Source organism: Tachypleus tridentatus, chromosome 5, assembly GCF_004210375.1.
Source record: "Tachypleus tridentatus isolate NWPU-2018 chromosome 5, ASM421037v1, whole genome shotgun sequence".
Taxonomy (NCBI): domain Eukaryota; kingdom Metazoa; phylum Arthropoda; class Merostomata; order Xiphosura; family Limulidae; genus Tachypleus; species Tachypleus tridentatus.
This window is the reverse complement of record NC_134829.1, coordinates 47,408,697-47,435,140: the sequence shown is the minus strand read 5'-3', so window position 1 is coordinate 47,435,140 and position 26,444 is coordinate 47,408,697. Positions and strand designations below refer to the sequence as shown.

Here is a 26,444-nt window from a genome sequence, read left to right as displayed (position 1 = left end):
ACAAAAACCACGTGAGACAAATTACCCCACACATGCCTTTTACCTATTTCTGGCGCTCATGGTTTGTTAGTGCGACTCTTAAGAGATATGGAATTGTTATAATCATATTAAACAGTTAGTACATATTAGATTTATTTCTGTACTAAAACGTGTGCCATCTGTTGAACCACACGTCTGCAACCCGACAGTATTGTTTCATTGGAAAGAATAAACCGTTTTTTTCTATTCAACAGTTTATTGTGAATTCGCTGTTTTTAAGTACTGTCTTTACGTTCCAGTTAAATGTATCAAGAACAATCCAGCTTCATATTTACTTGCATCTGTTTATGGGTCTTAATCAGAATAAACATCAGGTTTGTATAGACTTATCCTACTATGCAATGTTCTAAAGTAACTTGGTCTGTTCGGACTTACCATAGTATGTATTGTCATAATGAGACTAGGTTTGTACAGCTTTATACCACTGTAAAATGTTCTAAAGTAGCTTGGTTTGTTCGGACTTACCCTACTGTGAAACGCCATCATGTCACTAGGCTTGTGCGGACTTAACCTGCTGTAAAATGTTCTAAAGTAGCTTGGTTTGTTCGGACTTACCCTACTGTGAAATGTCATAATGTCACTAGGTTTGTTCGGACTTAACCTACTGTGAAACGCCATCATGTCAAAAGAGTTGTATAAATTTACGGTAAAGTCTTAAACCCTGGTAGAGGACGTTTATGTGAAGGACTTCGATGACAAACCTACTCTTGATATTTGTAAAACAGAGAAATATAATTTATTATAAAGTAAATAAAAACTTGTAACACTTGATATACTATGGAAGGTTATCCATCTTTAACTTGTAACATTTGGTATACTATAGAAGGTTATCCATCTTTAACTTGTAACATTTGATATACTATAGAAGGTTATCCATCTTTAACTTGTAACATTTGATATACTACAGAAGGTTATCCATCTTTAGAATCTTATTTTTATTCATGAAAAGTTTTAATTCTAAATTTGTGTTTGTTGTATTAAATACGGTGGACAGATTTATTGTTTGTTTGAAATTTAGCACAAAGAGCTAACCGTGCTATGCCCACCAAGGGTATGAAACCCGGTTTGTAAGAAGCGTTCTTAGTTCACAAACATAGCGCTGTGCCACTGGGGAGGGGGCGAACAAAGTTATGGTAGTTTTCAGCTTTTAATTCTGAATTTCGCTAGTAAAAGCTGTCTTTTAATTAAACAATTTGGACACCCGAATTTCGCTAGTAAAAGCTGTCATTAGGTGTTGGACAGCTTGACGAAATACCCTTCTGGACGAAGATATTTAAAGTCACACAGAATTTTTGAAACAGCTTTTAATGGATATATTAAATGTTTCATTATCTGTCATTAGGAGTTGGGCAGCGTGGCGAAATACCCTTCTGGACGAAGATATTTAAAGTCACACAGAATTTTTGAAACAGCTTTTAATGGATATATTACATTTACCTCAGTACAGTTTCAACAGTAGGGCAATATATTCAAATGTATTCAACTCACGTGTATAACAAATCAGATAATCGTTCTCAAAATTATACTGACAGCATTCATTTTTATGGAAATAATTTCACACAAATATTACGATTCTCACTACTTTTTCTTTATTTTAGTATTTAATTCTTTTATCACTAAAGTTCTCGTTGTATAAATTTGTTTGAGATTTTACTCACATTGAACAGTTTTATTTTTTTACAAATTGTGTTGTTTTGAATCTTATGTTTATTTTTATGTTTGACTCATTTCGTTTTTCATATTCCTTTCGTCTAGTAGTTTTTATTTTTAATACGTATTTCTCCTTTATAGTAATTTTCGCAGTCCAAGCACATTATTTCATACACCATGTCAGTACCGTAATTTTCATTATGTCATAATTTCGGTACTTTTAATATTAGTTCCTTCTTTAGTTACTATCTCAATTTTCACGTCATGTTTTATGAATAAACTTGCACCAATCATATCTCTTAGTTGGTCGTCTTCGGGCGTGTGTGTGTTTCTTATAGTACAGCCTCTATTGTGTTTAATTTTAAGAATTATTTTAGGTTTTGAATTTCATTTTCAACGTTTTCATTGGTGCATTATCTCGCTATTATTATTGGACAACCTTTTTTTTATTTTTTAACTTTTTCATTTTGTGTGGAAAACCAGTCGATGTCTTCTATTTTGTGAATTACTAATCTGATGGTTTAAATTTTCATTATGTTTACGTTTAGTATGTTTATACAACTATGTTCCTATATTTCTATTGGTCCCGGAATGGTCAGCTGGTTAAGGCACGCGACTCCTAATCCGAGAGTCGCAGGTTCGAATCCCTGTCGTATCAAACATACTCGCCCTTTCAGCCGTGGGGACGTTATAAAGTGACGAAATCCCACTATTCGTTGGTAAAAAAATAGCCCAAGAGTTGGCGGTGGGTGGTGATGACTAGCTGCCTTCCCTGTAATCTTACACTGCTAAATTAGGGACGGCTAGCGCAGATAGCTGTCGTGTAGCTTTGCGCGAAATTTAAAACAAACCAAACAAGCGTTCCAAAAACAAGTGATCACGTTAATTCTGAACCTTACACGCTTGATTTTATAAAATCGTTTGTTGAAAGTATTACTCCTGATAAAGATGGAATGTATTACATTTACGTCTTAAAATCATTGAAATCAGATTTCTGAAAAAAATATGTAAAAAACAAATTGCTTATAACCGTTACATGTTACAAATTAAATATTGCTATACCAAGTATGTATTCTAAAGAATTTCTCTTCTCACATTGGATTTCTCATGTACGTAAGCAAGCTTCTTCACATATAAGCATTGACCTATCTAGTGTTCTGTGGTTTATAACTTAACTTCTTTTTTATTAATTTCGGATAAACCTGACAGTCTCCTATAATTGATTTTGTAGAATTCTTTTGTTTTCAAGTTACTTAACATTTGTTATTTAATGTCTCTCAGGATTTTGTGTGACTGAGTAGCTCTTCAACAACGAATCATCCAAGAAACGTAAACTAGAAAACGAAACAGAAACCAAACTCGCATGGAACTGCATGATACATATTGAATATTCAACATGGTCAGGATCATGGATATGAAATTTTCCTCATCAAAAATCCAGATACAGATATATTATTCATAGGTTAACACCATGCAAGTGTAAAATTCAGTTGTTTATTTTCAAATTGTTGCTGCATTTTGAATTTTATTTTGGTACATGTATATTGATGTACACTTGTGTTCAGTTTGGAATAAAAATGGTGCTGCTAAGATGCATTTTATATTTTTCAAGATGGTGGCAGGTTACTGGGACTTCGGTTGAATCATCAGATGGCAGAGGGGTTGACTGCTCAGTGATGGTTCTGCTGACCACAACTGACTGAAGATTGGTCAGTGACATTGCAGAGGTGGTCCTGACCGGGTCAACATGACTTATCTTCCATGGTCGTTGGATAGTCATAATGACAACAGCCCATTGTTAATGGATGGTCATAATGACAACCGCTCTTGAACGAATAGGGTCACACTGACTATGTCATGACTACTCTGTAGTGGTTTGCAGGTAGGCAATGCGACTATTGTCAGGTAGTCAGCATTGGTCAGGATGGCTACCTAACGAAAGTCATAACGTGTATAACACGTGAATGTAGTTTATCTTGACTGACATTCTATTTAACTTGTAAATTTAGCTTCGGTTTATCCTCGCTAATAATCTGGACAAACCTGTGTATTAATTTTAGTCTGTCATGAGTGGTATTCTATATAACACGTGAATCTAGTTTACCTTGATTCACATTCTATTCAACTTGTAAATTTAACTTCGGTTTATCCTCGCTAATAATCTGGACAAACCTGTGTATTTAATTTTAGTCTGTCATGAGTGGTATTCTATATAACTCGTGAATCTTATCTCTGTCTTATCTCAGTATTATACTCGATTCGGTAACATGATGATGACTAGTGTGTTAGTGTTTTATTACTTAAAAAATAATATTACTTATTTAACATTTTGTCCATGGAAAATATGTACGAATAAGTAACATTACTGGAGGGCAGAAAAATAACGAATTCTATCGTATTTTTGTAAAAACAATAAACAGTTAAATTTATAGCTTATATAGTTTTGCGAGAATTCCCGAAGATTAGTGACTCATACAGGATTTAGCACATTATCAATTAAAAATATTCTGAGCATGCAGATCTGCGAGTCATGTGTCATCCATAACCGATGCAATGCTGCGGTAAAAAAGCATGTATCAAAATACATTTTGACGTTGTTTGGATGTTTTTTAGGTAGTGTGACGCCACCGAAAATTGTTCATTTTAGAAAGGGTGTGTAACAGCTATTTTGGACGAATGATATTCCTACACTCGAATTATGACGACGTGTTCAGATCGGAGATTTAGAATTGCTAAGGCGGATGGAAATATCTGTAATACTTAATGGTATTGTAGGGGAAATAATATGGATCAGCTGGGGGTCCGAACTATTCAAAAAGAGACCTGCAACAAGTCGTACTTCTGTCTTGATAAATAACAAAATACTTTTGTGTTCTTGACTTTTTATCTGTTACGAGAAGCCGTTCATAGACCACAGGCAACAGTATTCAATAGCATTAAGAAGGGTCTCTGTTTGGAAATGAGGCTAATCTAGATAAGGCTTTCAGTCATACCTCATTTTCAACTTTTGTATACGTCAAGTAGCTGGATAATGGAAAGGCTATTTATGCTATTACATACGTAGACACGCCAGAAATGTCTACAATATACAATATACAACTGGACTATTGAAATGGGCAATGGGAAATTGTCATTTTCGCATATTAGATAGATTATGAAAAGCTAGCAGCAAGGAATGGTGTGCTTTAAACATCACAGTCTTACGACAAAGGGAATTACGCTGCCGAGCCATTATGGAGATGCAGAATCTTTAAATGGAGCATTTCCAGAAGTGTCGACATCAACACAATCAGTTTTAATGTCGGATTGGGAATAATAAAGCCGCAGAAATTAAATTATAAAAACTAGACATTAAAACTTTTTTGTTTAGTATAAGACAACTGACAACAAGCTGTACAAATGTAACTAGTGATTCGATTAAAATTTCGTTCCTGTAGAAAGCTTAACAGAAATATTTTGTACACTGTACGAAAACAACGCTTTAAAAAATATAAAATTGTTGTTTCTGTTCTTAGCGCAATGAGTTAGCTTCACTCTTTCCACAAAGTGGAATCAACTCCCGATTTTCAATGTTGTAAGTTTTCTGACTTACTGCTGATCCACATAGGGAGGAAAATATGACTATCGTTTTCTTACTATAAAGATAATACATTGTGAGTGTGAGTCTATATGCTAGCTTCCATCATCCAGAGATGACTGGCACACTTTTTATAGTCTCTGGTATGATAACCGGAAACTGTTCGACAAAGTATATGGGTTACTTTATTTTAGGATTTTTGCCCGAGATGAAGATAAAACCAGTTAAATATGGAACGCCCTCTTCCTTTTGTTTAATAGATGTTCGACTTCCATCATCACCCACAGCTGGCTGACTCAGTTACTGCAACGTTTTGAGTTCTGACTGAAAACTGTTCGAAAATTTACAAGGGTTACTTTGTTTGAGAATTTTTGTCAGAGCAGGGGCTTGAAAAACATCCTGAAATAGAGCACATTCCATCTTATATTATGTATTTTGAATTTTCAGACACGAGTATTTAATCGGGTTAAAAGAATCAATTATTGTCTTCCACAAAGGAAGGAGTGCAATTAACACGTAATGAGGTCACTAAGGATATAATAAGAAAATAATGAAGGAAGGGGAACATTATTTCGCAATATTCTATATACAGTGGGACATTATCTAGTGATGTCCTATATACAGTGGGACATTATCTAGCAATGTCCTATATATAGTTTTTGTTTCTTTAATGGGTATTTTCAGCTAGTTTAAAATAAAGAATCTAAAAAAAATATTTCGTTTAATGAAATATTAACGACATAAAGCCGGAAACAGGGATTTCCTGTGAGTTTTAAGTACGACCTTATAGATCATTTACAAACCTTCGCTGCACAACAAAAATAAACTTCTAGTAACTTTGATTACCGCTTGGTGGTGTATTTATACCATAGTTATTTCATAGCTGGCTGTTCAGATCACACAGAACTACAGACGTTTCGATTATCATCCGTGTCGAAAGAATAAGTAAAGTTTAGGTATGTTCTATACGTAGAGCGACGTTTCACTGAATCATGTTTTTTTTTGGGGGGGGTAAGAAATAGAAAACATTTTGCATCATTTTCGCGGAATACTGAGAGCAATATTTCATTATGATTACTTTAATTTTATCTTAATCTACAATGTAAATCCATTACTGCCGTTTCGCTTCTTGATTTTAGCGTAATCCGAAGGTCGCGGGTTCGAATCCCCGTCACACCAAATATGCTTGCTCTTTCAGCCGGGGGGGCGTTATATGTGACGGTCAATCCCACTATTAGTTGGTAAAAGAGGAGCCCAAGAGTTGGCGGTGGGTGGTGATGACGAGCTGCTTTCCCTCTAGTTTTACGATGTTAACTTAGGGACGGCTAGCTCAGATAGCCCTCGTGTAGCTTTACGCGAAATTCACACCAAACTAGCGGTCCCTAAGTTAACAGCGTAAAACTAGAGGGAAGGCAGCTCGTCATCACCACCCACCGCCAATTCTTGGGATCTTCTTTTACCAACGACTAGTGGGATTGACCGTCACTATATAACGCCCCCTCCGGCTGAAAAGGCAAGCATGCTTGGTGCGACCGGGATTCGAACCCGCGACCCTCAGATTACGAGTCGAACGCCTTAGCTCACCTGGCCATGCCGGGCCCACAACAAACCAAACCTTGATTTTAGCGTCTCCTATTAACTCGTTGGTAAGTCTGGAGTCTGATAATGCTATAAATTAGGCTTCGATAATCGTGGCTAGCAAAATACAGGTAGCTCCTTATATAGTTTTGTGCTTAAGAACAAACGTACAAGTTCTTAACATTAGCGCATTGTTTGTTGTGCTCATAGGTAAACTAAGGTTATACATTAGTAATATTGTGTTTATTCTCGAATTCGCGCTTTTCGAATCAAACAACAGTTATATAATTGTTGTTACTGTAATTTCACTAATGAAACATTAGGAAATTAGCAAGTTTTTATGCATACAATATTTTCTATTGTTCTAATTTATATAGAATACACTAGCAAGTAAAAATGTTTTAGTTTAACAGGACTACACACATTGGAGCTTTATATGCAAGGAAAGCTGTCTGAAGCAGTTTATATATTTTTTCAATTGATTTCAATACCAAACGGGACATACAACCGTCAAAGTGTTTACTTAACTTCATATGCTTCTCTTGTATTGTTTAAGAACACTTTCACGCGACTATGAGTGTGACAGTTTTTTCTATCTGTATACAGAACTCACGCATTTCTTCTATTGTGAGATTATTATTTCAATTTTATGATATTCAAAAGTCCAAGATGCGAAATTATCTGCATTGAAACCTCAATAACTACACTTCTGCCCTCTGGGTGGAAGAATACAAAAGTTTGTTTATAGAGCATGCAACGTAAACCAGTTAAATGAACTGAAATATGACAATTATATTCCCGTTTTCACATTCAGAGTGTTTTCTACCTCTTATTAAAATACGCTTTATATTCCATTCAACACTCAAACCTAGAACGTTGAAAAGATTTCAACATGTGACAAACAACGGGGTTCAGTTTATATTTTCGTATAGTACTATATCAAAGGTATTCATGTGCTCTAAGCGGCCCAGATAAAGTTCAAGTTTTTGCCCTTTTATTTTCTTTTTTATACTCGCTAATGAATAGTTTATAATAACAACATAGTCTGCTTTGATGTACTTCACCCTAAGTAAATATATATAGATATTTTACAGAAAAACAGGGACATCAGAAACAGGTCAGGTCAGGTTAATGCCATGACAGGTGGCAGCACAAGCAGAATAAATAATTTCTATCTTCACACTTGAAAATTTCAATAAGATTGAGAACGTCCATTTTGTTTTTCGTTTATGAAAACAACTCAACAAGAGGCTATCTGTGCTGTGCCCATCACAGTTGTCGAGATCTGGTTTTTAGTGTTATAAGCTTCCAGACTTATCACTAAACCAATGGTGTCAAAGGACGTTCAGCTCATAATTCAAGACATTCTAAATATCATAGATTTTAGTGGTATGCTGTATATTGGTTGATAACGTTAAGTAACTCTTTTCAGTTTGTTATGTAGAAAGGGCTTTTTCATTTTAAGTCAGTTTTTAGTCCTGATCAATGTATTTAGATCGATAGTTATTGATAAATACCAAATTTCAGTGAAGTTTTTGAAGCCAGGTTTCTCCGGTAAACTTTTAAAGATTGTTTGTTTGTTTTGAATTTCGCGCAAAGCTACACTAGGACTATCTGGGATAGCCGTCCCTACTTTAGCAGTGTAAGACAAGAAGGAAGGCAGCTGGTCATCACCACCTACTGCTAACTCTTGGGCTACTCTTTGATTGACCAGTAGTGGGATTGTCCGTCAAAATATAACATCCCCATGGCTGAAGGGCGACAATGTTTGGGGATTCAAACCCGCGACCCTCAGATAACGTGTTGATCACGGTAACCATCTGTCTGTGCTGGGCGAAAACAACAACAAAAACTCCAAATATCCAAGAGAATATTTTTCAGTGTTGTATTAATTCCACTAATGATACAGATGTAAGGTAGCTATACTTAAATACAGATGTCATAAGGAGTAAGGACTGTAATCCAGGGAATCCGTATGATGATTGGGCTCCCCACATATGGGAGGGAGACTTATAAAATGAAATTTCCCAGATTAACTTTTTCCTGGGCCGATATCCCATGATGCTTTACTTTTCGCAATAATGGATACTTAAGTTACTTGACAGTTTTAACCAATGCAGTTTTTTCAGTTAAAAATCATTTAAAATTAATAGAAAGCTGCATTCACTCAAACTTAATTTATTATTACTCCTTTAGTTGGATGTTGATGACACAATCAGAAGCACGTGCAAAGGTTTCTGATTGAAGTGCTAGAAGGCAAGATAACAGTTTTAGTAGGGTTCTTATTGAAGTGCTACAAGGTAAGATAACAGTTTTAGTAGGGTTCTTATTGAAGTGCTAGAAGGTAAGATAACAGTTTTAGTAGGGTTCTCATTGAAGTGCTAGAAGGTAAGATAACAGTTTTAGTAGGGTTCTTATTGAAGTGCTACAAGGTAAGATAACAGTTTTAGTAGGGTTCTTATTGAAGTGCTACAAGGTAAGATAACAGTTTTAGTAGGGTTTTTATTGAAGTGCTAGAAGGTAAGATAACAGTTTTAGTAGGGTTCTTATTGAAGTGCTAGAAGGTAAGATAACAGTTTTAGTAGGGTTTTTATTGAAGTGCTAGAAGGTAAGATAACAGTTTTAGTAGGGTTCTTATTGAAGTGCTAGAAAGCAAGATAACAGTTTTAGTAGGGTTCTTATTGAAGTGCCACAAGGCAAGATAACAGTTTTAGTAGGGTTTTATTGAAGTGCCAGAAGGCAAGGTAACAGTTTTAGTAGGGTTTTATTGAAGTGCCAGAAGGCAAGATAACAGTTTTAGTAGGGTTTTATTAAAGTGCCACAAGGCAAGATAACAGTTTTAGTAGGGTTTTACTGAAGTGGCAGAAGGCAAGATAACAGTTTTAGTAGGGTTCTTACTGAAGTGCCACAAGGTAAGATAACAGTTTTAGTAGGGTTCTTATTGAAGTGCCAGAAAGCAAGATAACAGTTTTAGTAGGGTTCTTATTGAAGTGCCAGAAGGTAAGATAACAGTTTTAGTAGGGTTCTTATTGAAGTGCCAGAAGGCAAGATAACAGTTTTAGTAGGGTTCTTATTGAAGTGCTACAAGGTAAGATAACAGTTTTAGTAGGGTTCTTATTGAAGTGCTACAAGGTAAGATAACAGTTTTAGTAGGGTTCTTATTGAAGTGCTACAAGGTAAGATAACAGTTTTAGTAGGGTTTTATTGAAGTGCCAGAAGGCAAGATAACAGTTTTAGTAGAGTTCTTATTGAAGTGCTAGAAGGTAAGATAACAGTTTTAGTAGGGTTCTTATTGAAGTGCTAGAAAGCAAGATAACAGTTTTAGTAGAGTTCTTATTGAAGTGCCAGAAGGCAAGATAACAGTTTTAGTAGGGTTCTTATTGAAGTGCTAGAAGGCAAGATAACAGTTTTAGTAGGGTTCTTATTGAAGTGCTAGAAAGCAAGATAACAGTTTTAGTAGAGTTCTTATTGAAGTGCCAGAAGGCAAGATAACAGTTTTAGTAGGGTTCTTATTGAAGTGCTACAAGGTAAGATAACAGTTTTAGTAGGGTTCTTATTGAAGTGCTACAAGGTAAGATAACAGTTTTAGTAGGGTTCTTATTGAAGTGCTAGAAGGTAAGATAACAGTTTTAGTAGAGTTCTTATTGAAGTGCTAGAAGGTAAGATAACAGTTTTAGTAGGGTTCTTATTGAAGTGCTAGAAAGTAAGATAACAGTTTTAGTAGGGTTCTTATTGAAGTGCTAGAAGGTAAGATAACAGTTTTAGTAGGGTTCTTATTGAAGTGCTAGAAGGTAAGATAACAGTTTTAGTAGGGTTCTTATTGAAGTGCTAGAAAGTAAGATAACAGTTTTAGTAGGGTTCTTATTGAAGTGCTACAAGGTAAGATAACAGTTTTAGTAGAGTTCTTATTGAAGTGCTACAAGGTAAGATAACAGTTTTAGTAGGGTTCTTATTGAAGTGCTACAAGGTAAGATAACAGTTTTAGTAGGGTTCTTATTGAAGTGCTACAAGGTAAGATAACAGTTTTAATAGGGTTCTTATTAAAGTCCTAAAAGGTAAAATAGTTTTTAATAAAAAACTAATCCAAATGCGTAAACTGTTTTCTGTCTCCTGTATTGTAATTAACTTTTTAAGACTGATAAGGTTTGTTTGTTTTGGTGTTATGCAGAATCCCACAGAAAGGTGCTCTTCTCACAGCGTGTATAGAATTCCAGTTTCTAACATAATAATTCCACAGACATACCGCTGTGCCACTGGAGAACAGTGTAATAAGGAATGTTGTATATGTTGTATAACACAACATGTGAGTAAGTAAAAGATTTCAGTTATCGACAGAGATTCTGGGATTTGAGGCACTAACATTCCGGGTTCCGAAAAAACACTTCGAGGCTGCAATTCCTACTAGAGAGAAATAAAAACCACAAGTAATATATATATATATATTAGTTAAGTTTGATTGCTGACACAACTAGGAGTATACTTGACAAACTGGACACATATTTATATCTATTTCTGTAAGGCAGGTCATGGTTTACCTAGTTGTTAGCGTGTTTAGATTATGTATCGAAAGGTTCAAACCTCGTGGCCCGTTGCTAAAAATTGCGCTCCGACCTTTGGGGCTATGGACTCACTATAAAAGTAACGGGAAAATCCCACCAGCCACTCAGACAAAAGTTGCTAGTGAATTCTGTTGATTAGTCAGTGGATTCTGTTAATTAGTTGCTTACATACTAGTCTGTCAGTTCAAAATAAAGGTTTTGTTTTGTCTGAAACTCGCTCAAAGCTACACGAGAACAACCTGGGCTAGCCATCTCTAACTTAGTAGTGCAAGATTAGAGGGAAGGCAACTACTCAACACCACCCACCGCCAACTCTTGGGCTACTCTTTTATTAACTAGTAGTGCGATTGATCTTCTCATAATAACGCTTCAACGGCTGGAAGGGCGAGTATGTTCAGTGACGAGGATTCGAACCCAGGACCTTCAGGTTGCTAGTCGAGCGCCCTAATCATCAAAAATAAAAAGGACAGCAATTTGCAGATAACAATTTGCAGCCTTTACATCCATTGCATACCAAAGACAACTTTTATGTTTACAACCGATTTTTATTAATTTGTTTTTGGGTTCGAGTTTGAAATTTATATTCTCACTTTTCTTGCCAGGTGAAATAATACCCCCCAGTGACACCAGCGGTAATTCTGCGGACTTATGATGCTAGAAACCAGCTTTCGATACTCGTAGTGGGCACAGCACACATAGTCCATAGTGCTTAACGACATGGAAACAAAAGATGAAACCACCACCAGTATTTTAAATTAATACTGAACCTAAAACTACCATTTTTATTTTGTATCAAGACTGCCACCCATTTTTCTTGTTCTTTAGAATATTGTATATTTCACATTTCTCTTTGTGTTTGGTGCGAGTGTAATAAAAGAGAAAACAAAACAACTCACACGTGACTACAGTGAAATTCGATCTTTCTTGAAGACATAAGTATGGTCCATAACGCTTTTGCAATGTGACAGACGAGTCTTCAGCCAGAGAACTGATGACAGAATCTTCTAGATCTTTCTCAGTTCGATTTTTCCAAGAGAATTCGTCACTTTCAAAGTAGGTTCGACATTTGAGATTCGTCTGTTCACAAGGGTTTTCTCTGGAGCCTCGAAATAAAAATATGGTGAAACAAGTGTATTTTACATTTAAGCTAAAGCGCCATCTGCTGATAAACTGTGAATGAAAATGAGAAACGATATTGGTGATACAGTCACGGTCTATATATGTTGTTTATCAAATAACCTAAAAAAACACTGAAACGATTGTGAAACAACGCGTAAAATCGTTTACACTATTTTATTTGATAGACGTTTATTTAGGTAGGAATAATACAGATAAGACGAACTATTACGTGTAATAGATAGGTTGTATGGCATACCTTTTTATTAACCTTTTCATTGTTCTCCACGTGGACACGTTGGTGAGGACATACAAAAACTGAGAAGGAAACACAAACATCTGATTTTTTGAAAGCAGTATTTAAGTAAATGGGTCAAACAAAATAAAAGACGCCCAAAGACACTGATTCTACAATTGTCAGCAATTTTCAATAAAAAACGGGAAGTTTTAAAGCAGTTAACTTCTCTAAAGAGTTGTGGATTTAGCGGAACGAATGAATGATAAGCGATCCACCTCATCGTCTGCAACAGATGAAATGACAACAACAAAAAGCGAGATGACTATTAACATTTTTTTTCTAAGAGATTCGTTTTCTTTCTAAAACATTTCCTAGAAATGTTGGTAGCAGTAATATAAAAGTTTTTTTTCTTTCCAGAGTTGACTATAAAATATCGTAAAGTAACGATAGTGTTAAGACTGAGACCGTAAATATTCAGAGCATCAGCAACTCACTCTGAAGAATGAATAAACTGGTATGTAGATACGAAACTAACCTTTGGTTATTAGTGCATATGTTTAATGTCTAACATTTGAGAAATAGGAACGTGAATATAAAACTAATTTTGATTATTAGCGCATGTGTTTCATGTTTAACATTTGAGAAATAGGAACGTGAATATGAAACTAATTTTGTCACTCGTTCACGTAGTTCATTGTTAACGCCTGAGAAATATAAACGCGAATACGAAACTAACTCTAGTCTACCGCTTTAAAATTAGGCACGTCGTTGCGTAGATAACCAACGAGAAGCCTAGAGTGAAATTCAACACAAGCAAACAATCAACTCTTAAAAATATTCATAGTTTGAAAACAACTAACAGAAATAAGTTTAAAATCCAGTAAAAAGAGAATGTTTGCCCTGACCTGAACATTGTATATTTGATATTTTCGATACGAACGACATCTTGTGCGTACATAGGTTGAACGGCCAGGTTATGGACATCAAAGGCTTAGATATAGCTAGCCCTAATTATGAACTACCTAGATTAGACAGCAAGCAACCAGTCAGTAGTAGTACATGCGACCACTTGGAATTTGTCTGATTTTGAACCAAATAATAGGACTGATTGACATTTTTGTAACACACCAATAGCTTAAGGTGCAGAGCACATTTAGCGACAAAATGGCAGGTAGTTTAGACCTTATGAACTAAAGCCTAGCAAGCTACCTACTAGGCCATGTTCGGCCAGTAAGTTTTAGAAATATATGTATACTTCTAATATTCTTATCTGTTAAGTTTTTTAATCGGAAGCGTTAAGTATTGTAACTATGGAATATTTTCACTATCAACTTTTTCTTGGTTCAGCTCAAGTTTCTAAAAACGACAGGTAGAGTTGTAGTTATATTTTTGTTATTATTCAGTTTTGTTACCTAATATAATCAAGACCGTTACATTAAATCACATTATATATAAATAATAACAGTTTTTCCCTCTGAATGCTACTAACATATGTCAACATTGGTTTGAATTTTCTGTATTATATCTCTCCACTAGAGGGGGTTTGTTGTATTCCTGCTTCTAACGACAACAGTAGTATATGGTGAAAACAAGGACATCCAAACATCAAGTGACGACCTGAATACTTCGGCTACGGGTTATGGTTCAAGTGGTGGAGGTGGTAATGGTGGTGGCTCCATCAGCATCCAGGTATTGTTTTGATATTCTTTTTCTCTGTTGTTCTGATTTTAAACGCCAATTTACATAATGTGTAGTCTACATTCTGTCCAACATAGGTAATCGACCCCCAAAATTTAGCATTATAAGTCAACAAACTTAGTATTGGCTCAACGGAGGACTGCATTATGGGAATTTAAATAAACACCGTCTACAAATCAAATATTTACTGACATGTTACACTGATGATGTACAGACACAAAATGCATGTGCTAGAACTAATTGCTAATTAACAAATGCTTTTTTTTTAAAGCTACATAAAGTATTTCTGCATATAATCGTCCTAAATTTTAAATTGATACACTAGAGGGCAGGATGTTAGTCAATTTATAGGTTTCTTATTTACTCAAAGTAGTAGGTACTTGACTGCCACCCTTATTGTGCACCTATAGCGTTAATGTGCTTATTAGTGTGTTTTGGGGACGTGAACCGTGAATATTTGGATAGTGAGCATGTCCATTACAGCACCTTCAGATGTTGTATTGTTTGTTTTTTGAATTTCGCGCAAAGCTGCTCGAGGGCTCTCTGCGCTAGCTGTCCCTAATTTAGCAGTGTAAGACTAGAGGGAAGACAGCTAGTCATCACCACCCACCGCCAACTCTTGGGCTACTCTTTTACCAACACGAATAGTGGGATTGACCGTAATATTATAACGCCCCCACGGCTAGAAGGGCGATCATTTTTGGTGCCACCGGGATTCGAACCCATGATCCTCGGATTACGAGTCGAACGCCTTAACACGCTTGGCCTTCAGACCCATTACAATTTAAATGGCGTAATTCTATTTTCATAGATGTACTGATTAAACACTTTATCCGTTTTGAATTTTTTGCTCGTTTGATGTAAAGTTCAGAGATACATAATGAGCTATCTTTACTGTACGCACCATGGGTGTCGAAATCCTTTTTTTTAAAGCGCTACACTATTTACAAAGCTACAATTCGGGATTCGATTCTCCGCAATGGCCACAAGAGATAGCCCAGTATGACATTTCTCTAAAACTTGTTCTCAGAAACATGGTCCACAGACTGGTCCACAATGCAAGTCATTGACGCGCATCGCCACGGCAAAAGCCACATGAGAAAACAGAACAGGTGGGGTAGGACCGGTAGGTAGTGCGCAACGAAAAAGTTCGAGAGTCACTTTTTTTAAAAAAGATAAAACAAAATGAAAGAATCAAACAAACGTGAACCAATAGAGAACTTATATTTAAATTCCAATCTATTTCTCGTAGTGAGTTTCACTGATTGAGAAAAATGCGTTGTTTACATTGCGAATATTTATCTTTATGCATCATTATACTTACAGAGGAATCAGACAAGTCTTAACGATCAATATATTCATAGAACATTGAGCGAAATGTCCATTTTGAAACATCTTCTATATAATATTACTGCCAGGTCGCGCCATCTACTGTCAGGTTTTAGGGAATAATATAAACTTTATTTTATTTTTTTCATATATGCATTTCAGTTAAAGAAAAGCGACATACAGCTATAACAGTATCACTGCTGTACAAGCATTACACTTTGGGGTTATAAGTTAGAGTACACTAAAAATTACAAAAACGAATATATATAGTGAAACTTTCCATTACCCCCATGCAAGTGATGAGGAGAGGTAGACAAAAGTCAGCTCTGACTACAAGTGCGTTTTATTATCGCCATTTCCCAAGGTAACTCGGGCAAGCATAGTCTAAGTTATTTATACGGCAAGTATTCTAGACTAAAACTCATTGTTACGTCGTACTATAAATTATACATAATAGGGTAAAACACGAGAGTGTACATTACATTGAAAAAGAACAATATATTTTTTTCATTTCTTCCTCTGGTCATGTATAATGACATCATTATTTTACCTATCGATAGTAATATGTCAACGAATAAATATTTGTTCAAGAACAAATAAGCACAAACCTCTCAGTAACGTTTTTACAATTGCATACCATGGTGTATTATTTGCTATTTAATTTATATATTTTCTTTTTGAGTTATAATGAATTTATGCACAAGTGTCCTTCACACACATCCTATATTCACATATTTCCAGGCCATACCGGTATCAATAAGTGGTGGAGGCGGAGGCAGCCATGGTGGCGGAGGTGGAGGCGGCTATGGTAGTGGAGGTGGAGGCGGAGGCGGCTATGGTGGTGGAAGCGGAGGAGGAAACGTTGCCCTTGGACTCCTTGCTGTGCCTCTTTCCCTGAGTTCAGGAGGGAGTGGCAAAGGTGGCGGCGGTGGTGGTGGTGGTTATGGAGGATGGTGGGATTAAGGTGAACCAAAGCAACGTTTTTAATTGGAATTAATCAAGCTGGTCAACACATAATTATGACTTACATGTGTATTACATTCAAAATAACGATTTAAAAATAATGAAAAATATTACATACATATTTATGTAAGACAACAGAAAGAACAGATTCCGACCTCTTATAATGTTAGAAAAAACAAACAAACTATGAAATGTATATTTTTCCCCCAGTAATGTACCATCAACCGTCATCTCAGTTTCAATTTGAATTTATGGCATTGCTATATAAGTTAAAGCAGCGAAAACATAAACCCAAACCTTTTCCTTGAATGTTAAAGAAATAGTAGATTGTTTCTATAATAATCTCATTCGTGTTAACAACTGGCAAGTTTAAACCACTTAAAAATTACGAAACTCAAATAGACTGTAAGCGTTTACCTACATATTTTTCGTTGTTTTAGGTGTTAAGCCTCGTACGACTGGTGTTTTGAAGAAGTGATTCTCAACAAACTCAGCAGTGGCGGCTTATGCGCCATCTAGTGCCGTAATATTTAACTAGTATTTTACTGGAAATAATTTTAGACAGAAAGTTTTTACTCTTGTGTATGATGTCTTCTTTTAAATCAAATAAATGAAATGTTAACCTAGAGATTGTATGAACCAGTATTTTGTCTCTTTCTATCTGTATTCCCTGTTTTTATCTTAAAAAGGAGACTTTTATTAATACTTGATGGTTTGCATTCAATTTGTTTTTGTTGAATATTCATAATAGATCATGGATGATTCTAATAAACACAGAAACTAGCTGTTATCAGAATAACAAAAGTATAAAGTTTCACAACACGTACAAAAGCATATTGTGTCAAACTAGTTATCATTATGAGGCACGAAAATTTAGATTCCGGTATGTATTTAGAAGTGTTAGACGAACAGCATAAAAAAAGTAAATTAAAACCTAATTATTTAAAACATTTACAGAATCTTGCATTATATCAAACGACTTACATTTCTACATCACCTATAGAAATTTGATTTTTATATATCGGTATCATTATTTTGATTGTTGTAGTTGAAGTTAGGCGTAAAGCTACAGATTAGGCTATCTTTGCTTTTCCCACCCTGAATATCAACAGTCAAATTTTTATCTTCATAAGTCTGAAGGATGAGCCATTAGGAGGCTGCAAATTTGGAGGAATGCCATTATATAAAGTGTTATTTTATTGATAAAATTACGATAAATATAATATAGCTAGTTTTTGACTAAACAAGAACTATTGCTTATATGATACTAGAAAATCCTTTTTAGTACTCCATGTGCAGTCTCCAACTTCGCGAAATATTTATTTTGTATGTCTGTAGATGTGCAATTTGGATCACGATTTTACCATTTCACCTCCGTTTCCTGTCATGAAGCGCTTTATTTTTGTACATTCTCAAGGTGCAGTTCCCTTGCTGGTACAGAGGTAAGTTTACGGACTTACACCTCTAAAATCAGGTTTTCGATCACCCTCGGTGGACTCAGCAAATAGCCCGATACGACTTTGCTATAAGAAAACACACAAACACACATTCAGGGTGCAGATATTACGTCATGAATGTATCATACGATGACCTAACGTACTAGCGTTATCTATATAAATATAATAGCATTGTTTCTTGTATGTCCATGTAAATACTTTGCAAGGTGTGAACGGATCTTCACCAAAATTGGTATGGAGGTTCACTTGGTCCATAAAGAAATATACACAAATTTTCAATTTTGTATTCTGTTTTTATGAGTGTTTTTGTGGTTGTTTTTTTACCATTACTTCTCTCCTTCTGATGGATCTTCACCAAATTTAGCATGAAGATTTATGGGGCCTATGAGGAGATAAATGCAAAATTACGGTTTCACATTTTGTGTTTTTTGTTTTTATGGGAGTTTTTGTTTTGTATTTTTTAATTTCATATATATATATATATATATAAAGGAAACAACTTTTCATGTCCTACGATAACCACTTATTAATCCTGAAGTTACATAACTTCCTTCCAGGCTACGGGTACCCCAGCTAGTTCTTATAAACCTAATTTGGTAAATATTTTATAAGGTCTTTAGAATACTGCCTTTTACATCATTGAGTTCGTGCAAAAAAATACCGTTTGAAAACAAATGTCGGTCGATTTTTTTTAAAGTTTACATTTTTTAAGTCCTTGTGTAACACATTTCAATTTTTGTTTTAGATTATTGCGTGACGTAATTATGCGACACCGTTTGATATTCAAAATTTTGTTTGTGTTTTGCCCACCACGAGTACTGAAACTCGTCTTTTATAGTTATACGATATTCCAGAAGTGTTAAGCGGAAAAGAACTAAACTTGTCTCACACAGAGTTTTTTTTTTTATTTCGTGCAAAGCTACACGAGGGCTATCTGCACTAGCCGTCCCTAATTAGGCAGTGTAAAACTAGAGGGAAGGTAACTAGTCATCACCACTCACCGCCAACTTTTAGACTACTCTTTTACCAACGAATAGTAAAATTTACCATAACATCATAACGCCCCCACAGGTAAAAGGGCAATCATGTTTGGTGTGACGAGGATTCGAAGGCTTTAACCATCTGGCCATGCCAGGCCCCTCATAACGAGAGTTAGAAAAAATGCGCATAACGTTCTATATATTATAAATATACAAACAGAAAGAGGTAGATTGAAATAAATGGATACACAAACATTAATTAAATAGCAGCGAATCAAATGTGAAAAAAAACTAATATATTGAAAACCACGGTATTCTGTTGTTCCTTCTGTAACCAAAGTCGTAACATCCAATCTGAAAATTCTAAAAAAATCCAAAGACACTTTAATAAAATCTCCCAACTTGTCTTCGGTTTCTTTCAAATCTCGCAAAGGTCTTCAGATATAGAATACAGGTTAAACTTGTCAATACGCAATCAAATTAATAATGTCGTCTGGACATTTAATAAAAATAAGAACAGAATTATCAAGAAAATATTGTAAAAAAATGTGAAATGCTTTCTAATTAAGACAATTTAATGTCGTAAAATATTTTTCTTTCAAAATTAATTTATTCTTAGTTGGTGTTGAATTCGTATTTCATATTCATTCAAGTCCTGTCCTTAATAGATCTATAGAAGTGCTTTATATATAATATTGGTGTATTTTTTTCTGAATTAGTCATGTAATATTTATTTAGATTCGTTCGAACCTTGAGTTTTCAGTTTCTCTCGGCCCGCTGTGGCCAAGCGTGTTAAGGCGTTCGACTCGTAATTCGAGAGTCGCGAGTTCGAATCCCCATCGCACCAAACATGCTCGCCCTTTCATCCGTGGGGGCGTTATAATGTTACGGTCAATCCCGCTATTCGTTGGTACAAGAGAAGCCCAAGAGTTGGCGGTGGGTGGTGATGACTAGCTGCCTTCCCTCTAGTCTTACACTGCTAAATTAGGGACGGCTATTGCAGATAGCCCTCGATTGGCTTTGCGCGAAATTCACAACAAAAGAAAAACAAACAAAACAGCAGTATGTTTGCGGACTCCCATCGATTGTAACCAGGTTTAGCAACTCCTGGTGGTCAGAGCCCACTGTATATTTTTGTGCTTAATTTTAAATAAACAGATCAAATACACATATGTATAATTTGTAGGGAAGGTTATAGTGTACTCACACGTATAAAACATATTTAAATAGGTAATAAACAGCTTCGGATATCCTAACATATTCTACTATTTTCAATGGAAATTACAAAATGTTTCCGAGGGGTCATTCACTTAGCTCGCTCAGTAATTTTCTTAATTCGTTTCTTTATTTAACTCCAAAGGCAGATTTCTGTTTACACTCTTGAGTATATGACAAATCAACATGTAAATTTAATTTTTGAACTGACAAATGAAATTATGATTAAATGCAAAAATTATATTTATATTACTAACCACTGTCAGAAGTGTTTTTATATAATTGGCTGGTCCAAGACATAATTAACGCCTATTATCTTTTTACAAGTTTCTATTTCGATACCTTAAGCCTTTTTTAAAACTATTACAGGAACTTTTTTATTTTTAAGAATAGGTTATTCTAATCTGGCACTCGGCTAACACTTCTTTATAACTTTCCAGGCGTATTTGCTACTCTATTCTGTATACTTGAGACGTCAACACGTGAATTATTATAAAGACTTGCATTTATTGGCAGTAATGACTTGATGCTTAGGGGAAAATTGTTTTAAACAGGAAATACAGTTGTTTGTTAAATTCTCCAGGTGGTGTCGTCGTAGTAACAAGGCTTTTAATTTTTTAACTCTTATTTCTCGTTTTTCTCTACCACTAGTATTATTTTTTAGGTAAGTTCAAAAGGAACATTTCGTTCAATATGCCTCATATAATTACAGTTGAAACCTATATAAGAATAAGCTACTCGGTTTGTGCGTATCAAATTCATTTATTGTATGTAAAATTATTTTTACATTTAAAATTGGTAATAGACTATCTTTTTTTTTCTCTCTCTTATAAACGCAATACGTAGATACTGTTTATTTAACATATTCGTATCAGTTAGATGTTTTTCTTCCATAAAATTAAACAATTATTTAAATAGCTCCAAAACTTAGATCTATTATCTGTCACTGTGTTATCCTAACGATATTCACATACAAGATCTATTATTTGTCACTGTGTTATACTAACGATATTCACATGCAAGATCTATTATCTGTCACTGTATTATCCTAACGATATTCACATACAAGATCTATTATCTGTCACTGTGTTATCCTAACGATATTTACATACAAGATCTATTATCTGTCACTGTATTATCCTAACGATATTCACATGCAAGATCTATTATCTGCCACTGTGTTATCCTAACAATATTCACATACAAGATCTATTATCTGTCACTGTGTTATCCTAACGATATTCACATGCAAGATCTATTATCTGTCACTGTGTTATCCTAACAATATTCACATACAAGATCTATTATCTGTCACTGTGTTATCCTAACGATATTCACATACAAGGAAACATTCTTTTAATATCTTTAGGTGAGGGTCTAACGACACATAAAATTAAATACATTCCCAACACCCCAAACACACGTGTCATAAGTACCATCTTTTTTTTTGTTTGTTTCGTCTCCCTTCATCAGTTTCTAGACTGAAATATTTATTTGTGGAGTTATTTGTATATTTTAATGGAAAACAAAATACGGTAAGGACAAACAATGCCAAAAATAATAGTTAAGAAAAACCACCTTTGACATACTGATAGATTATCTAAACGATAATATATGGAAAATATGTTGAAAAACAAATAAGCTAGCATTATCGGAACTCCGCGCAAAGCTACACGAGGGCTATCTGCGCTAGCCGTCCTATATTTAGCAGTGTGAGACGAGAGGAAAGGCAGCTAGTCATCACCACCAACTGCTCATAGCAATGAATAGTAGGATTGACCGTAACATTATAACGCCCCCACAGCTGAAAGGGAGAGCGTGTTTAATGTGATGGAGATTCGAACCCGATACCTTCGGATTACAAATCGAGTGCCTTAACCATCTGGCCATAACTAGTTTGATTATGAACAATCTTCAGACTTCGAAAGAATGTTTTCGAAATAGCTGTGAATAGAAAGAGGTCAAATGAAGGTATGGACTTTTAAGTGAGAGTGGACTACACACTTTATTTTAATTAAAATGGCAACCATGTCTTACAAACATTTGAAGCTGCTACTCAAAACTCGTGAAAGACAGAATCAGAGATCGCTAAACAAGTGAAAATGTTACGAGCACATACCGCTACATAACAGTCGTGTTAGTTCACATAAAAATGTATTTTAGAAACAGTTCTCCAAACCCCTCTCCCATTGGCACAGACTGCCTGTTTGCAGACTTACAATGCTAGAATCCGGTTTTTGATACCCGTCGTGGACACAGCACAAATAGACCCTCGTGCAGTTTTGTGCTTTATTACAAAGAAAATAAAACTCTAAGCCCCTATGTCATAATAAATGTAACACTAGTAGCAAAGTCGTGATACTCCCATATAGAAATGTGTTTTGGATCAGGTGATCTAAATTCCATGTGAAAACAAGTATAACATAGTAAACATTTTGTGCAAGGAAACTAATTTCAAAAGAAAAAGAAATTCATACCCAATCTCTTCAAAATGTAATTAAAGTGTTACAGTTGTTGTTACTGTGTTCAGCAATCCTGTTTACAGTGATTGCAGCTTGTTCAAAGTAAAATATTGTCTTTTGTACTGTAGTCCCGGGTATGAAAAAGGTAATGAAGGCATAGGGTGCGTTGGATTTTAAACACGTGAACTGAAGACGTCTCGCTTTGCATCATCAGGAACAAAGAAAACTTGAAATATGGAGTGTCCAGTGGCCAAGAGAGTTCATTGACCGTAATAATTCTCACCTATTTAATATTTAAAGCGGTTCGTTGGTTATTATTTGCTTCCTTGTCTTTGTTATTTCCTGTGTTTACAGTTGATGACATTGTGGTTGTCTACTGACTGTTTTGTGGGGGAAGGGGTGGTGGAAAAATTTAAGATTATTACAGATTTCAACATGTTGATGTTAACCGTTCAACCACTTCGTGATCATACAAGTTGATACTCATGCGCACTCGATTTGATGCCACTGAGCACAATGGGTGATGTTGAAGTTGGTGATTAGATATAGCACTCACTGATAGCCTGCATTCTAAGTATTTTCCTGTATACAAGGATGTTACTTCTGAGGTTGAGCAAACAGGGAAAAAAATACGGATATATCTCACAGTATACCAGGCAAGAAATAAAAAACAATATGCCATACTCGAAGCTTTTGTTCTTTGAAGTATTAATATGAGTTCAAGAGTCCAGTTAATTATACTGTAAATACAGAAAACATCAACTCTTCCTCTATGGGCTCTGTGGCATCTTGAATAAGTTGACCTAATACCGACGTATGGAAATGCTAGAACAGACCTTAACAGCGATGATGGCCACCTCAGCATGTGTTCTCAATATTAGCAAAGACAAAAAAAAACAAAACAACACTGACAAGATGGCCATTGACATTGTATTTTGTAATGACTTTGGGCAAAATTTCCTTAAAGTGTCTGACGAAACGAGACAAAAAATCCTCATGAGACGTATATAAAGAGGTGTTAGAATGGTAAACTTCATCGAGATCCACTCAGCGAAAACAGTAGTTCATCACAATGAAGCAACGGGTATGTAAACTGGATTTGTTGTTATTTGATGAGTTTCAGTCGTAATGTGTGAGAAACAGTACTTGTAAATAAATACAAATGAACTATTATGTAAAAGGGTATTTTAGTAAAGTGACTTTCGATAATATTAAGTCAGTAGCTTGTGTTTATTTTAGGGAATGGTTTTATAACTACGAGGAACTATGTGCAAAGTTACGGATGTAATTTGTGTAATTTGCACGTTTATAGCTTTATGTACACAAGAATCAAAGTTTTGAATGGTAAAGACGAAATTCGTGAAATTTGTTTGGTTTGTTTTGAATTTCGCGCAAAGCTATACGAGAGCTACTTGTGCTAGCCGTCCCTAATTTTGCAACGTAAGACTAGAGGGATGGCAGTTAGTCATTACCACCCACCGCCAACTCTTGGGCTACTCTTTCACCAAAGAATAGTGGGATTGACCGTAACATTATAACGTCCACACGGCTGGAAGGGCGAGCATGTTTGGTGTGATGGGGATTCGAACCCGTGACCCTTAGATTACGAGTCGAGCGTCTTAACCATCTGGCCATGGCGAGTCTAGAGGCCTTCATGAAATTAGACAAATGATTAGAGCATTATTTCATTGAATACACAACACAAGCGAAAATATAGTTTGTGGATGTCTTAACCGCCAAATATCACTTCATGACAAATGATTAGAGCATTATTTCATTGAATACAACATAAAAATATAGTTTGTGGATGTCAAAACAAATATCACTTCATGCCATTACATTTATATTGTACCCTAACTTAACTTCAAAACAAATATCACTTCATGCCATTACATTTATATTGTACCCTAACTTAACTTCAAAACAAATATCACTTCATGCCATTACATTTATATTGTACCCTAACTTAACTTCAAAACAAACAAACATTTGTATTATAAAACTGAAATGTTTCCCAGTGTCTCAGCGTTAAGTCTGAAGGCTTATAACGTTAAAAACCAGGTGTTGATATTACACAGATACCCAGCTGTGTAACTCTGCGTTAATGCCAAACGAATTCTCAGTAAGTACGTAAGCGGTACATTTACGGGCTTACAACGCTAAAATACAAAATTCGATTATTCGCGATGGGCGGAGCGCGGAGGACGCATTTTGTAGATGTGTGTTAAAAATCACGATGAAGATCGTATAAAAATAGCGGCATAATATATTTCAGATGTTATTCAAGTTGGTTTCTTGTCCTTATTGTGACTGTAAGAGAATCGGCTCATATGATAGAACGTTTTCTTGTTATTTACCAAGAATATTTTAGCATAACTTTAAAGTTACTAAAATTTAATTTTAATACATCTTCTCTCCACTAGGTGGTGTTTTTTGTATCCTTGCTTCTGGCAAGTGCAGTCGTTCATGCTGAAGACAAAGTTTACGCAAAACTAAAAGATGATTTGAAAGCTTCAGCTACTGGTTATGGTTCAAGTGGCGGAGGTGGTGGTGGTTATGGTGGTGGAGGTGGCGGTGGTGGGTCAGTCAGTATCCAGGTATTTTGCGTTTTCTGAATTTATTATGAAATTTGTGAACATAAGGAAACTGTGTTAGCTCAAACATCTATTTTATTGGACTTACGTCACGTAGTGTTTAATACATAAAACATGTTCAAAATGATGAAAATAGGTATGGGTTCACCTAAACCTCTCCTAATATCCAAAATGTGCTTAATATTGAAATATTATTTAACTCATTGATTACATATTTGAGGTTATCTATCAGAACTTCAGTCTCGTATTTACCTTTTTCTGCCTTCATATGCCGTAATATTAGGGTTAACTACAAAATAATCTGATCAGAAGTTTGTCTCTGCATGAAAGGACAGGTAGTGCCCTCTGTTACATAGAAATGGAAGTATGGAGATATCAATGTTTAATGATCAAGGGCGGTAGCACCCGAAACTGGCCCAATGCAGAAAAACAAGCGTTTATTCAACTCAAGAAATATTGTTAAAACACCAGGGTACTTTCCATATAACAAAGTCTAGCTAACGAGAAGTTAGTTTCCAGTGATAATGTCGCATCCCCTCTGTACAAAATATTCAGAGAAGTCCATATATTCGATTCATATCAGTGAATGATAAAGATATTCAATTTATATAACTGCATGCAATTGACTTAAGCAGGATTACACGTCCTCTTTCTTGTTAACAACTATCGAACATTTACTGCATGCACAATTGTGAAAAAGGAATCACACACAAGTGACGACAGTATTTAGTCGTTTCAAGAATCGTCTTAAATGTAACTAAACAGAGAACAGATAAGATCAGTATAGGTGATATAGGCTTAACTCTTTTTCTCTCTATATTTCTATGTGTGTATATATATATTTGTGTGTGTAAATATACGTAATATCCGTAGTAAAGAATAAAAAATAAATATTCAACTACCCGTATATTTGTTTATTTAAAGGCTGTACCAATATCTGTAAGTGGAGGTGGTGGAGGAGGTGGCCATGGTGGTGGTGGAGGAGGTGG

At 35.3% G+C, this 26,444-nt stretch overlaps 2 protein-coding genes and 1 long non-coding RNA gene across 4 annotated transcripts in view; 2 read left to right on the top strand and 1 right to left on the bottom strand.

Annotated features, from left to right (window-relative positions):
• The window catches only part of LOC143251089 (uncharacterized), a 181,802-nt gene that overhangs the window by 131,224 nt on the left and 24,134 nt on the right, over positions 1-26,444 (bottom strand). The gene's annotated exons all lie outside the window — the stretch shown is intronic.
• Positions 8,142-17,385, top strand: LOC143250275 (uncharacterized). The gene is made up of 5 exons (XM_076500739.1): positions 8,142-8,233; positions 13,175-13,271; positions 14,294-14,446; positions 16,526-16,748; positions 17,188-17,385. The coding sequence occupies exons 2-4, from the start codon at positions 13,260-13,262 to the stop codon at positions 16,745-16,747; spliced, it is 387 nt and encodes a 128-aa protein (XP_076356854.1). The 5' UTR covers positions 8,142-8,233; positions 13,175-13,259; the 3' UTR covers position 16,748; positions 17,188-17,385.
• Positions 23,879-25,476, top strand: LOC143251250 (uncharacterized). The gene is made up of 2 exons (XR_013028548.1): positions 23,879-23,945; positions 25,285-25,476. It is a non-coding gene; the product is annotated as an uncharacterized LOC143251250 (long non-coding RNA).

Excerpts from the sequence above, each read along its gene's own strand:
- LOC143250275 (XM_076500739.1), top strand. Across the intron at positions 14,447-16,525 it reads GTGGCTCCATCAGCATCCAG|GCCATACCGGTATCAATAAG; the intron begins GTATTGTTTTGA and ends ACATATTTCCAG.